The sequence below is a fragment of the Antedon bifida genome, chromosome 8 (genome assembly GCF_963402885.1).
Source record: "Antedon bifida chromosome 8, ecAntBifi1.1, whole genome shotgun sequence".
In the NCBI taxonomy this organism is placed as follows: domain Eukaryota; kingdom Metazoa; phylum Echinodermata; class Crinoidea; order Comatulida; family Antedonidae; genus Antedon; species Antedon bifida.
The window spans coordinates 11,908,099-11,923,498 of record NC_136233.1 but is presented as its reverse complement, the minus strand read 5'-3'; the positions used below and the strand labels follow the sequence as shown (position 1 = coordinate 11,923,498).

Here is a 15,400-nt window from a genome sequence, read left to right as displayed (position 1 = left end):
GAACTAATTGACATTTCATACAAATAACTAACCGATTTAGATATATTATAGTACTTTTATTCAAATTGTAATTCTATTTTCTCTTTACAAAGTTTGATATTGACGTTAGTCAGCCAGTTTAAAAGGCTGAAGACTTTTGATTTCGAGTAATGTTACTCATTAATGTAAAGTGCTGCAGATTTTATTTTACTATACATTGTTGTTATTGTTCTTGTTAATTTCCATAGCAGGCATGATGTGTTACTAGTAGAAGATCTAAAGTTAGCGGAACTGTAGTAGTTTATTTCAAGCGACTTTATTAAATCTCAAACTATAACATTTTCATGAATATTGAAGTAAAATATATGGATATTAAGTCCAATTAATCAAACCTGAATAGTTTATTTCTAATTATGTAATGCTGTTCTTATCAATCAGGCAACTATGATAATTGATAAGAATGGTTTGCTTGCCATTTCAGGATGTATTATCTTTTTGTTATGTTTACTTCATACCTATATTCATTGTTAGCTGTTCTACCATTATTCAAAGTATATTCAATTTAAAAAACATCGCCTACTATGTTTGTCTAAATTTAATTCAAATATAATTGATAATATTACTGGTTAAATATTTGTTCTACAATACAACTAGTATATTTCCAATATATATTATTATCTTCCTTTATGTATAATCTGTTACACATACACAATTAAACATTAAAACGAGTAATCAATTGCTTGTTATTGCCTATAGGCCTACCTCTTCAATTGTATAGTACGATGTTGTTGGTTGGTATCCAGTTATTTTATATAAGCATTATTTTTCAACGATATTTTTGTTTAAATATATATTGGTTGCGTTAAAGTTATCTTTGTCATATCAAATTTAAAATTGTATAAATCCATGTAATATGCATTTGGTATGGTTTCTGTCGCATGAAAGTGTAATTATGATTGTTTCAACAGTTATTACATTTATAAAAGATTCGGAAGTTATCTAAGCAATGACATTGTTCGTGCTTGACAGTCTACGAGGATTTCACTTTGAAAAATTCTTTAGCTTCTCCAATGCCTCTGTAGTGGATTTTGTTTCCGGGTGATTATCACCAAGGAAGAGTTGAAATATTCGCAATGCTTCGTCGAATTGATAGCGAGCTCTTTCATACAGATTGTTTGCAAATAGGAACGCTCCTAAGTTGAATCTGAAAATACAATGTAAACATTTGAATCTTAAAAGAAGGCCTAGCAGTATACACAGTCTAAACAATTAATTAGTCAAAGGACAGTTGACAATAACCAAACTGTTATACTATTGGAGGTGGTTTTATGACAGCACCACAACAACTATGACAATTAATAGCCGGTCATGCCGGCCTCACAAGTTTGGCCAGAGAATCACAGGACAGACATTTGGCATTATGCCATTGACATACATACCTGACAATTGCGACATCAACATGGTTCTGTCCAAATGCCTGCACCAATATCTTCAAGACGCCTTTGAATAAATCACCAGCTAGTTTGTCATTCTTGTCATCGTAAACAAGAGCGATGTTGTTTAAGATGGCTCCTACACGTGGGTGACTCAATCCTACTTCATTTTGGGTTAGCTGCATATCCCAAAGATGATGGATCAACCCGTCTTCAAGACGACCTTGTCCGTACGAAAGCTCTCCAATCTGTGGATTAAATAGTAAATGTCATTAGATTGATTGCTTCACACATTTCATCCTGTGACATCCAATTTTCAGAATATTTGTCCTCCTTAAAGTTTCAACAAACATTGTTGTGCTGGTACTATTGTTATTTCTATCTCATTGAATATATGTTGCTTGTTGTTTTTGTATAGTAATGTATTCATCGTATTGGTGAATATAATATTTTACCTGTCCTACTATTGCGGCAACATAGTGGTGGTTCTTTCCTAAAATATCTGTTGCTATCTCCTGAGCTCGTTTTAAATATCCCTTGGCTTGCTCCGCTTTCTCTTGAAGTCGAAGTACAGACCTACAGTTATACAAGTACTTATATAAGTAAGTATATAGAATAAAATGAAAACCGATATAGGCCAAGACCTACGGTACTAAAAATGCTACAGAATGACATTGATTCTGATGTTTATATTGATAGTCGTTAATTATAGCAATACTATAGTACAGTAATAGTTATATATAATTATATAGAATATTTACCCCAATCCAATAAGAGCTTTCACTAACTGAAGTTTCTGCGCTGGTGTGCGAATCTTGTTCATGCGACTGATGACGTCATACAAGTACTTCTTAGCGTCATCGAGTTCCCCGAGGCTTCGGCAAACCAAGCCTAGCTGTATTATAACCTGTAATTGAATGAATCATAACTATGAATAGGTGATGACATACGAAACTAATCCAATCAGTATAGCGACCAGGAAGCTTTTCTTATGCCAGTGTCTTCAGAATTATTCATAATTATCTTACCTCTAGCACCTCTAGATGTACACATTGTCGTCTGTACGTGTAGTGTCTATGATGGTATACAATTGTCGAATACTCTTCCTTGTATTTGTTTTCCAAAGCCTCCAGTAGCCGCTCATACAATGATCTAATCAAGTACAAACAATTTATCATATTAAAGGAATTATTAATATTAATGTCATTTATAACCTTGTTTTGTAAATTCAGTAATTATAATTGTCATCAAATTGCTTTTACCTTGCACCCTTTTGAAGACCCAACTGCATAAAGAATCCTGCCATAGACCTAATTAGGCTGGCTTTGTCTTTTGTACTTTCCCATGATTCAGCCTTCGCAAGAGTTCCCACATACGCTTCTTCAACTTGTTCGTAGCCTCCGAGCTAAAGATGAGAAATATAAATTATTGCAGACATCTGTTCAAAATCCTCTTTATACAATTTCAATTAAACATGGTTCAAATATTGATATTGACCAATTACAGTTCCGGTCATTAGATAAACTTTTATTCTTACCAGTTGCCAAGCTTTGATGAGTTCAAATTTGCCCTCTTCCGTTGCCATCATTCGTTGAAAGACTACAATGTTTAGAATAGTGGCACGTAGACGCCTCAGATCACCAGCTTGTGAGAATAAGAACGGAACTTCTTCTGTCTAAAATGGAAGTGACAGTTTTTATTACACATTAAGTGTTGGTGGTATATGATTGTTACATTGAGTTGATAGTATATGGCCAGTGCTACAAGAAAACTAGTTTCGCCTATATTAACACTTGCATTAAAAAAAACATCAACTAGGGTAGAAGGCCGTTTGGATTGACGTGACTTACATAGCGATCATCGATGTCCTTCCTATTAAAGAAATCCGCCAAGTCCATGTAGCATTGTCTCTTAAGTTCGGGTGTGTTCAGGTACTTCCTTTCAACAGCTTGTCTCAGATGGTCGTGGAAGAAGTTAAGAACTCCATTTCGATTAATTACGTTCTCTTCGAGTGACAGATAAAATGGTGACCATACTCTTGATGTTACCTTAAATAATACATTAGAAATAAGATTAATTAAAACTACCTTTCCGTCTTAACTATCTTAATGTTATGCGTGCAATTGTATGGATGACAGGTCTAGTTAATTAGAATAAAGATGTTATTGGTATTTTGATAAAAAGTTAGAATGTCTGAGAAAGCTTACTTGTAAATATTCTGTTAACTCAGCCTCTGTCATTCCCTTGTTGGAACACCATATTGCTGTTGTAGTGTCTCGTACAAGTCCAGGTCTGTAAAAGCCACCAACAAAAATTATCACAATGAATATTATTATGTGTTTTAATAAACTTGATGTTTGATTTGAGAATTCTGTCAATTCATGCAATTCCCTTACCTTTCAAACGACCCAGTCTCAAAATCATTTTCCAGACGCTCTAGAATTTTAACAAAGAGCTCTCCTGGACTATCAGCACTCAGGTAGGATTTAATTGCACTCGTCAATTGAAAGAACTCTCCGTACATGCGAATCTAAGGAGTGGACAGACAATGTTATGTTACATTAGCCTACATTTCAAAGACATTTATTATTGCTATTTGCTTGTTGAAAAACATTTCTTGAAGTGTAGTTTACCTCATCCATGAGTGACTTTAAGTACAATGGGTTGCTGGTCTGGTTTGCATTGAGTATCATATTCATCTGTTCCTCACTGAGTGTCTTTGCGTATAAAGTCATATACTCTGTTATTATCTGCTTCTTCTCGCTCGATTGTAATGGGAAAATCTCAAATGTTGGCCATTCGTTTGCCACCACCGCATCATAGGCCTACAATAAAAACAGTGTAGGTTAGTTAATTGCAGTATTATATCTTTCACATCGAACAAGTAAATGTTGGCTAATCGTACGTTAATTGACATGGCAATGTAAATTTTTACTTTATTTAAACGGTTTTCGAAATACCTACCGTTCCGGGAAGTGTTGATAGTACCATCTTAACACCACTTGGAAGTGTTTTTGGAAGCCATTTTAGTTCCTGTTCATCACCTTGAAAAAAATAAACATTTTAAGTCAACGGGGTATGGTTAATGGTTTCAATTCCTCCTCGGTGAATTTGATGATACATCTAATTTACTTTAACCACTTCATCCAAGTACATGAAGAACTTACCTGTAGCTCCGGCTCCGGTATCTAACTGGTTCAACGCATCAAGTACAATCATAACATTGCCGATATTTCCCGCTTGTTTGAGCCATGATGGAAGATCTAGAACAAGGTTACGGTCAGACGAAGGAACGGCTTGTGGAAAGTTAAAGAACTGCTTCATTTCTTCATACAATCTGTTATGACACATTATACGATAAGCTAGTTAAATCAAACCTCAGTATATGTATAGGTAGTAAGCTCAGTAAGAAATACTGTATATCTTGAAAGAATGTTTGTTTGCAATTTTCTATTTGCTATTAGATCTAATACAACCAGAAAAATGGCATGGCATGTTACATAAATAATAATAGTTAGACTTTACCGAGAATTATGATAAAAACGCAGACAAGCTTTGCTTTATTTACCTTCTCAAAAGGTTCAGATGCGAAGCACTCTCCGCTGAGCTACCAATGAAATGCATAAAGACAAAATCATTTGGGTGCTTTTCCTCGTATCTTGTGCACCAGTTGGCAATCAATGCCGACTTGCCGGAACCAGACCTTCCTAGTACAACAAATGGAACATCCGTATCTTTAGCAACGTGATCGTCAATTGCCGTGAAGTAGTCTTCTCTGCCGATATAAATCCGGCAGCGAACTTCAGCAAATGCTACGTGTGCCTCTTTTTCTCGTTGGAGGCCTGTAAGTTCTGTTCCAGGTGGAAAATCTTCGTCAACACATCTTGTGAGATCCTTAGAAAAAAAACACAAAGTGTACTTATTATTTAACATGAATTTTATAGACTTTACCTGACCCAAGAGTGATTGATTATCTATGTTATGTACTAGATGTCTGTGTGCAATAGTTGTATCATAATCGCTCTTACCTCAAGAATCTTGGCGTGTGCTTCATCCGCCCCTCTATATCTTCTTACGTTCATACCAGAATCTTCTACTACCTTTCTAAATTCCTGTTGCTGATTGTAATGCCAAAAAGATTCAAGGGCACCTTTCTTGCTATCGGGTATTGCTTTCTTAACTTCTGGCTTCTTCTTTTCTTCCGTTTGTTGTTCATCAGCTGACTTTGTCTCTTCTCTTTGGCCACTCTTTTCTTGTTTTTCTGTTTCTATTTTTTCTTTAGCTGCCTTATCTTTTGCTTCCATTTCTTCTTGCTATTTTATTAAACAAAATATACAATTTCGGTAACGATTAAAATTCATTTTGTAAATCGAAAGATTTTGCTTTGTGTTATAACCAATAAAACTGTCTCCTTCTGGTCTTACTTACAATTTCCTTCATTATTGTCATATCCTCCTCGTCTAACTGTTGTTCTCTTATGTAGAAGAAAGATCGGTTCATTGCAGCCTCCTTACATCTAAGAGCACCATATAATGCTTCCAGCTAAGAAAACATTCAGAAGTATAAATCTTCATTGTTTTTTAAACGAGTTCTACCATAGTTATTATGAACACTATTACTATTAAAGCAGCTACTGCTAGATTATTGATTACAATAGTGAACTTACTCTCGTAACACTGGTGTTAAATCTAAACTTATCAATCCAATCGAAGCGACTGTAATTATCTATGGCGACATCGTATGTTTTGTCAAGAAGTGTATCGGGTACGGTTTCTCTCTGACACCATCCATACCGCTCACCAAGTAAACAGATAAAATATGGACGGCACTTGTCAATCTGAAAAATATAATATAATATCTTATCCATCCATATATTCTTATATTCTCAAAACTATTTGAAAGTAGTAGATATTGATATTGATATGTATTTCATTTCATTTCAAGCACGACAAGTAAATTTGTAACACTGTAAAACTGAGGAAAAATGAATCAGGAACAACCACAAAGCAAAAAAATCTTTTACAAGTAGTGGTGTCCTAAAAAATAAGAAATATATATATATATATATAAATGGAAAATACTAGGTGAATATAAATTTCCGACGGAGTTAGGGTACATTATCAGTATGATTAAACCAGGAGTCCACATAAAAATATACTTTGTATGAATACATTAAATACAGATTAGCTCATAATTTACCTCACGTAAGCAGATCGAAATGGTTTGGCCATCTTTTGACTGTTCTTGCGTGATTCCCCATCTAAGATCTACGTACGTGAAACAGATTCCTCGCTCTGTACACATACGGTTCAATTCTCGGAAAGCCTTCTTAATGAGAACTTCGCGTTCTTCCTGGAAATCTCTAAACGTGCTTGACACAAACACTCGGACTTCGCGACGTTTTTTCTTCGTTCTTCGTGCGACAGGCTTTGATACGGGAAGCGAGTCATTGGCTCTATTCAGAAGAGGTTTATTGAAATCCACAACAGATTCTTCCTCTAGATAATCATGAAACAAATATTTCTTTGTTAGTAAAACAGTGTTTGTTGATATCAATATACTAGCGCCAATTAATCTACGAACAAATGTGGACGACTATGTTGTAATAATAATATTAAAAGTTAATACAGAAGAAGCTAAGAATATATCACAAAATAACATTGAAAACACTGTATGAGAAAGGAAAAACAGGAAAACGCGTGAGTAACGTAATTTATGCATTTGTTAGAAGTTCTGATATTCAATAATGGTACTTTAATCTGATACAAAACAGTGTGGGGTCACCTAGATAAAATAGTTAGTAGTTAGTTTTTAGTTTCAAATACAAAGAAAAACGTAAAACCAAAGACGTGAAAGAACTCTACAACACTAGACCTTGGAATAACTGCTTAAAAGGTTTTTCGACATTTTTAGGTGAGTTTTGTGAAGTTCATCCCGCAACATGTAAGCTGGGTTTTACCCGATAGAAATGTCAATAAGTGAGTAAACAATCTTTTAAAAATCTTTAAAATACCTTCATCTTGTTGAAGCTCAGTGAGAGTTTCATTATTCTCCTCTAGTAACCCTCTGACGATTTGGTCAATACTTTTGTCATTCTCTTCTTCTATGACATCTTTGTACACGTCACCAGCAGCAGCAGTAGTTTCACTTTTGACACGCAAGCAGGCGGTAGATACCAGGACGCCGAAATGCCCCGCCCAACCTTTATCGTCTCTACCTTTAAGTTTAAATAGAATTTTAATGACACAAACAGTACATTGCGCTACAGTATTTGTGATGTGTATCTTATTTCACATTATTTCTACTGTATTTCATAAATACATAGAGTGAAATGAACAAAACATTTGGCAAATAGACTAACCTGTAGTTTGGAATGAAATGAGGCGAAGACCTTTTCCATAATCCTTAAATGTAAAACACTCACGAATCCATTCTAAATGCTCTATACTTCCCTGTTCATCTGTTGTTTTTTTCGCAATTGTATCACCATCCGCGTTCATTAGGGTAACGGTTAATGAATAGAAGCCTCCACCACATGTTCCGGCACGGAACGATTCTGATGCCTGAATGAAAAACAGTGAATACGTAATTTCGATATTTTAAAATACATAAGTGAACATGAGAACATTCTATTTCTGTTATTATTCTAATCATTTACGAATCATAAAATTTACAGTGGATCCAAATTTCTATATTTCTATTTCTTATTATTATGTATGTTATTTAATGTAATACTAATATTTTTAACTTACCTGAATCTCTGGACAAGAGTCTAAATGTTCAGCCGAAAAATGAGAGAGGAGATTAATTTCTTGGTTTTTTTCGCAAGTCATGTGGGAAGCAACAAACTCTGTAAACATAATAGAGAAATCAAGATATAGTTTTTAAGCTTTGAGTTTTGATAACAAAATAATAATATTATCGTTAGACCTACTTACTTGTTTCAGTATTGTCTCCTCCACTATGAATGACCCAGTCACCAGCATAATTCCAGCCAGTCATATCAGCTGTCTGACAAGGAAAGAAAAAGAAGCATGTGTTAAAGTTGTGCCTTTTGAAAGAAGTCTACAGTAGTGTACGTTATCACCATTGAATCCACTTACCTCACCCGATGCATTCTCTAACAGATTTGAGGACCATCCGGCTATTTTGATCTCTTTCTTAGACATTGCCCGATTAAGAGGGACGAGATTATTTGCTAACTGAAACAAATGAACAAGAACATTTAGAAACCCTGTTAGGGTCTTTTAGGGTCTTTTCAGTGTTCTGAATAATATTCAGTCTATTCATATCAGCCATAGATACAGTAAGTGCCTATATTTACCTCTACTTTACTTTTAGCTTCTTCTGCTAGTTCCATTTCTGTAAGTTTTGGTTCAACGTATGTTTTATCTGTAACAACCAGTGCTGATGGCCTAGCACCAGGACCATTGCTAACTTTAATGCAAAAAATGAAAGAAGTTGAAATACACTCTTGGGCCATCAACATACAAGTACTCTGTAAATAGTATCAAACTTTCAAATTTACCTGTTCCAAAAAATAGCTTTAACTTGTTGTTTTCGACTTTAGTTTCAATATCGGTAAACTTCAAAGACAGACCAGGTACCTTTTCCTGTATCTTTTCGGTCGCTTCAGTAACCTATAGCAGAGAAAAATAAATTTGTAATGTAATGTTGGAAAGTATAATTACGTAGAGCTAATAATGTTGATAATATTACCTTATCAGCAACGTTTTCATCCTGAATCAGCAGATCATCAATGAATGCTATGTTCTTGCTGACGCCATACAACCTCACGTTATATGGACCATTTGGTAAGTCAAACTATGACAATATAAAAGGTAGAACGTGTTTTAGTAATTTTTACAGTGTTCTAAAACAGTAACAAATTGTCTTTAGTCCAGTTTCAGCACAGTTCATAAGACCGTGCTCTTGGTAAGAAAGATTCAATGCTAAACAGCATATGCCAATGTGGAGCGATAATTCTTCTAAATTAAAAAAAAGCTTTGGAAAATTGAAATTGTTTAATTCAAAATGTATTAATTTGATTTCATGTGAAAAGGTTGTCAATGGTCTACTCACCTCAAACTTCATTTCATCAAGATACTCTGGATGTGTGCTATTGCTTGTTCCTCCAATGAATCCATCGTGAGTGTTTCCAATGATGGCAGTCAGGCCGTCTTCTTGTACAATGTCAACGAACTTTCTGACACCTTGTAAGCCTACACAAGAAAGTTTATAATTTACTAGCAAAATTGCAATTTTTAAAGTTACAACATATCTTTAGTATTTATATTGTATACACAAGGTATACATTTTAATTTATAACGATACAGTTAAATAACGGTTGATTTGCATTAGGGTGCAACGCAAAGACGTACATACGCAGGCAATTTTACCAATAACAAGCGAAGGACTATCTGAACTGTTGCTTGTGGTTGGTCAAATTAATAGAAAGGACAAATAAAGATGAAAATGCTGATGCAACTGTGTGGAATATTCCGGTTGTCTTACCGTGTTCGTCATGCATCTTAAAAAGTGTTTGTGTGTCAGCAAATACGATTCCTGAGAGTGATTCATAAGCTGGTCCACCAAGATTTATCGCCACATGTGCACCCTTTGGTTGTATAGTCAAGGTATGCGGTGATCCTTCGAACTGCATCAATTTGTCAACACCATCTAATAAAAAAACAATGTATGAAGAAGACCTTTAGTATTACTGTACATAGAATAAAATATGACATTTAAAAAATAGTACAAAATACCATAAAAAATGTCAGGAAAGAGTAAAATTAATCAATGATATTCACTTTGTTAAAGTTTCAGAAATATATGTTCCAAATATATGTATTACATATACTATATTAACTTACTTATATCTTTCATAAATGCAAAAGCTTGTATAAACTTCAATCCTGGTTTCTTATCTTCTTCTGATAACACTCGACAAAATCCAAAACGTCCGTCTGGTTGTTTTAGAAGCTTTTTCATTGGTATAATTTCAAGAACTTTCCCATTCAGCAACAGCTTAATTTTACAAGCTTTAGTAATCCAACCCATTATTTTATCTCCATCAACTATAAAACCAGTTCTGATTGGTTGAGCTTCACCAGTCACCAGACATGTTGCCAATCGGCTTTCGTCTATCTTAATAGATGAGGCAATGTTTGATATTATGGTATATCGACAGGGGCCGGCTGGCCCAACAACAATGAGACTATCATCTTTGTTATAAATCTTCCAAGCATCCCCGGATGTAAATGATCCACTCATCCCCTGAATAAATGTACAATCTATGTTACTTTCATTTATACCGACAAGATAAAGTGCAGATGTAGTTTTATCGTCTTCCTCTCCATCTCCATGAGAACAAAGAACGAACATGCATCCATTTGGCAATTTCTTCAATTCACTCAGAAGAGATGTCTCTTCAGAACCGACGAAGCTTTGCGTGTGGTTTACTAATGCCTTTTCTCCTGTCACCTCCACTTTACTCTTTAAATCTATTGATGAATTGAAGAACAGAAGTACCGAACTACTTTGTGGACCTGTGATTTTTAGAAAACCATCATCGTCTTTTGTAAACTTCCAAAGGTCATTTTTGTCTGGTAGAAACGCAGCAGATGAAAATGGCTCCGATTGAATTAAATAAGCATTTGATGGTGTTTTTCCTTCAATTGGTGGTCCACTACATAGAGCTAGCAACGAAAAAAAGTCCAGTACTTCACTAACTTCAATTTTCGTTTTAAATACACCTTCCTTGCTTCCCTGTAAGAGAACTCCGCATTCGCAATTTCCATATTGTGGAAGATTTGACAACAGACTTGTATTAGAAGCACCATATATTGCCATTGGACAGAGGAAACCAGCACTATTGGTATATATGACGTCATAGTTGTAAACAGTGTGCGCTCCTGTTTTGACCAATGACACCGTTTCGAAGTTGTTCCCACTCGAACCACAACGTACTAGTTGAATATGGGCCGATGTATATTCATTTCTAAACCTGGTGATTAAAAGCAGAGCTGCGCCTCCTCCTGGTCCTGCATTTACGCTGAAGTTTAACTTGTTGTATGACTGAACAGGATAAAATGAATGTGCCCGAGCTTCTATGGCGGAATTCTCAGCTGAAATATGATTTGAAAGAGTTGTTATGAAAAAACTACATACAATAAAGATGAAATGACAATTCTCTGTATAATGAAGTAAGCTTACCAACTATGGCCTTACTATCAGGCATAGGCGGAAAATCGAAATCCTCTTCTTCGTTGTCGGTTAGTTGTTCTGAAAATTAGACAATTTGAAATAAGGATTAATTCAATGTTTACGTACTAAATGTGCTGTGAAGAAAGACAACCACAAGCTCTTTGCCTAATAACGTTTATCTGACTGATAGTATCTGTTTTCTAGGCCCATCGTAATGATAAAACAAACGAAGTAAATTGGAGGTTGCATGTTCGTATCCATGTTGCGGGAAATTGAAAAGTATTTATTTCTATGTTAAAAGACTGGCAAAACAGTTAGTTCTTACTGTTGTTGCCTTTTAACTTTTCTGCTAGTTTGCTGTTGAAGGTAACACCAGCCGTTCTGAAGGCACTCACTGCGGCTACCTTTCTTGATGCGGCTGGACCATGGTTAATTTTAGCGCCAGATTCTATATTCTGTAAAAAAAAAATTAAATGTAGGTACCTGGTAATACTACATTTGGTTTTTCTCAATAGTAATTGTTAGTGACAAAATATAAACAGTTCTGTCATTAGAACTTCATATTATATTAAGATGAAAGTTCACAGAATTGTGAAATGTTAATATTCCATATTTAAAATACATGCATGTATATCTAAGACAACAAGCAGTACTGTACATGTATATATACTTTAAGAGGCGATACGATTCAGTAAATCGCACTTGACCTTTAAACTTTTAACATTAATGCATTAACATTATTACTCATCAAATTTAACATTCGGAACTACTCGTTTAGACCTTCGTTTTTTTAAACATGTCTTAGTCAAATACAATCAATCAATGAAGGTTGAGTTTGTCGTAAACAGACTAAAGTGTGTTATACCGTCTGTTATTCAAGTTAAAACGTAATTAAACGTTGATCTCTAAAATACGAGATACATCGATCTCTGTTTTTAGTCGCGTGCGTGCAACGCGACTCTACAGCTCACTATGTCGGTCGGTTGGTCGGTAAGCACTAACTTGAGCACGCGACTGCAGCCATGTATATGGCCTTGTTTTTTTCATGCGTTTGATTTAAATCGGAAAAATTGTTTTTATGAAAATAATTACGATGACTGATAATGTTTATAAGAGTGGAGGTAATAAAGGTAAAAGGAATGAGATCGGAGGTAATAATGCGGTTAAAAATGTAAAAGTCCAATAAACTGATAAAAGTTGTTTAATTTTACATAGTAGTATATTACATTACATAACATTTTATAGATGTTGACGTGAATCAATAATATGGATGGCATTTGCAACAGCAGATTATATGCAATCGATTGTTTTGTTTTTTGCTTTATTTTGCCGTATCAACATTAAAGCCTCAAAATGTATATATGTTTTCTTTTATAGTGTAGTCTTATTTCTTCCTTTTTAAAAAAAATGATTTTTCCGGGTCTGCTGTTGTACGCATGTCCAAACAATAGGAAATTACTATTTTAAGTTGTTGGTGTAACATTATGTAATCATCTCCAAGAAAGAATTACAAGTGTCTCCTCTATTCCATTATTACATTAAAGAACTGGAGGAAGGAAGTGATTCCGCATGCTGCAAACACAAATCTGCAAATCACGTTTGGTACCGGTATGTACCACGTACAGGTATCGCAGAAGGTTATACAATAGACCTACTATACTCTAATTAGGAAACAGTAGTCCTACCTAGGTATAGAACAGTACAAATTCAACTAAAGCTATAAAAAATATTTGAGGAATGTTTTTAAAAACGTAGACCTTAACTGTGACGTATATTGAAAGACAGAAATGGAATGCATTGCAACTTGGAATGTATTTTATGCGTCGACGGTTCAGTAGTTTACCTTCAGTAGGCCTACCTTCGTTGTTTTTACACTAAAATCGTAAATTTTGTCGTATGCTTCAGTTTCAATGATTTAATTTTATACAATAAGTAAAGATTATTGTGAATAATATGAATATTTAATAACACGATTAGCTCGCCAAAACGTGCTGCAAAATTAGGTGACCTAGCCTTGCGTGATACAGACCACGCGAACCTAATTTGGAATTTCACTTAATTTGGCGTTACACCTGCTGAGGTTTTATACACTTATAAATCAGGGAGTTCGGTTAGTAAAATTATTATACAAAGCTCCCTGCTAAACTATTTTATTTCTACAGTGTGTCGCATTGGTACATGGACAGACTTCAAACAGGACGACCCAAATACATTGTTCAGCGGCCAACAATATATCCTTTATTATTCTGGTTTTAAAAAAGACATTGCAGTACAAAACTGAATTGCGTCCAATAACATCAATCTTTAAATATAGTAATATAACTATGACAATAAAAAAAACCCGATACATACATAGAATCCAGCAAAATTGGACACAAACATCAACTAATAAAAATATAAAATTCATTAAACAAAGCAATGCATAACATTACGAGGAAAATCAGCAGCTATATCAGGCTTTTTTCCATAGTAGGTTTGGTCCCTAATAACACCGGGAATAGTAGTTAGGCCTATGACTATTAGCTAATAAAACTGTTTTGATTATAATGCGATTAGGCCTGTTATTTATTGGAATATACAATATTGGCCTTTGATTTATTTTTTAAATACAACGTACGTGCGAGTATTTGTTTTTACGTATATACTAGCCTAGCCTGTACTATACGCCTACAGCTACAGCAGGCTTATAATACAAATTTATAGATTATGTTTGACAAAAGTAAGGGTTGGTGATTCCTTGCTAATCTATAAAATTCATATCCATTAATGGAAATGGCATTGAGTCCTGTAATTTTTAACATAAAATTCACGGAGCTTGGGTAATTCCACTTTTCTTGTAGTAGGTCTATTTGGTGCCTCTACTGTAATCGCATATAATCAGTTTATTGAAGGAATGCGTACAATAATGTTTTATTAATCACCCAGCTGATTGAAATGATATTGAAATCAATCAAGTGTACAGTATCATACGTCACTTGCTTACTGATTTATATCAAATAATGGGAGCGAAAAGGGACTTTTTATCCCTTCCCCATTTACGCGTGTTCTTAAAATGTCTTAAAATCATTATTTTAAGATCTACATGAGATTTTTTTAAATGGGTATGACCTCGAAAATAACAAAAATAAAATGTGAACGTGGAGAAGGATGGTACAAATATAGATAGTCCGGTAGACCTACTAAACATAAATGAGGATTTGACCATCCTCATTCCAATTATAACAATTATTGCACTATAGACAATCAAAGGGTCACGCATATTGTTTCAAACACATTTTGGAAAGTAATTCTTCATACGCCACATGCCTACCGACATCGTATATGTACAGTGTCTATAGTATATCTTAAGTAGGATATTCCCATCACAGTAATTAATGAGATGTACATTTATATTATGATAATTTTAACATTGTAAACTTACCTCAGCCTTCTGCTTTTCTGAACCGGGTGGTGTCTCCGACATCTTCCTAGTTACCTGAAATACTACCAAACCTGTCTGAATAGATGGGCGTGTGCACTCGGTATACAATCTCTGCTAGCCTTTCCCTATTATAATTTATTTAGTATAGATTGTGCATAAGAGCGCTCGCATTAGACACGGCTGAGCTTGACTCGCTGAGCGAACTGTCAAAACAACCAGCTTGCTGTGCAGTTTTACTGTGTTCGCAGGTCTCCCACAAGGTCATTTCCTAATTGAATATCTTCATTCGAAATAAAGGAAAAACAAGGGTCACCAAATTGTTAACGATATGAGTGGGATATCCGTTATTGCATAATGTCAT

At 34.7% G+C, this 15,400-nt stretch overlaps 2 protein-coding genes across 2 annotated transcripts in view; one reads left to right on the top strand and one right to left on the bottom strand.

Annotated features, from left to right (window-relative positions):
• The window catches only part of LOC144850012 (uncharacterized), a 38,971-nt gene that overhangs the window by 18,592 nt on the left and 4,979 nt on the right, over positions 1-15,400 (top strand). The gene's annotated exons all lie outside the window — the stretch shown is intronic.
• LOC144850001 (uncharacterized) lies at positions 100-15,291 on the bottom strand. Its single transcript, XM_078707154.1, has 32 exons — positions 15,040-15,291; positions 11,944-12,073; positions 11,628-11,696; positions 10,286-11,539; positions 9,927-10,091; positions 9,495-9,634; positions 9,132-9,236; positions 8,941-9,052; positions 8,737-8,849; positions 8,516-8,614; positions 8,351-8,423; positions 8,165-8,262; positions 7,774-7,975; positions 7,426-7,629; positions 6,612-6,910; positions 6,079-6,249; positions 5,841-5,954; positions 5,441-5,725; positions 4,981-5,306; positions 4,580-4,749; positions 4,377-4,456; positions 4,046-4,237; positions 3,809-3,942; positions 3,620-3,704; positions 3,263-3,460; positions 2,950-3,087; positions 2,675-2,817; positions 2,441-2,564; positions 2,174-2,319; positions 1,868-1,988; positions 1,419-1,660; positions 100-1,183 (listed from the first exon to the last, which is right to left on the bottom strand). The coding sequence occupies exons 1-32, from the start codon at positions 15,079-15,081 to the stop codon at positions 1,021-1,023; spliced, it is 5,937 nt and encodes a 1,978-aa protein (XP_078563280.1). The 5' UTR covers positions 15,082-15,291; the 3' UTR covers positions 100-1,020.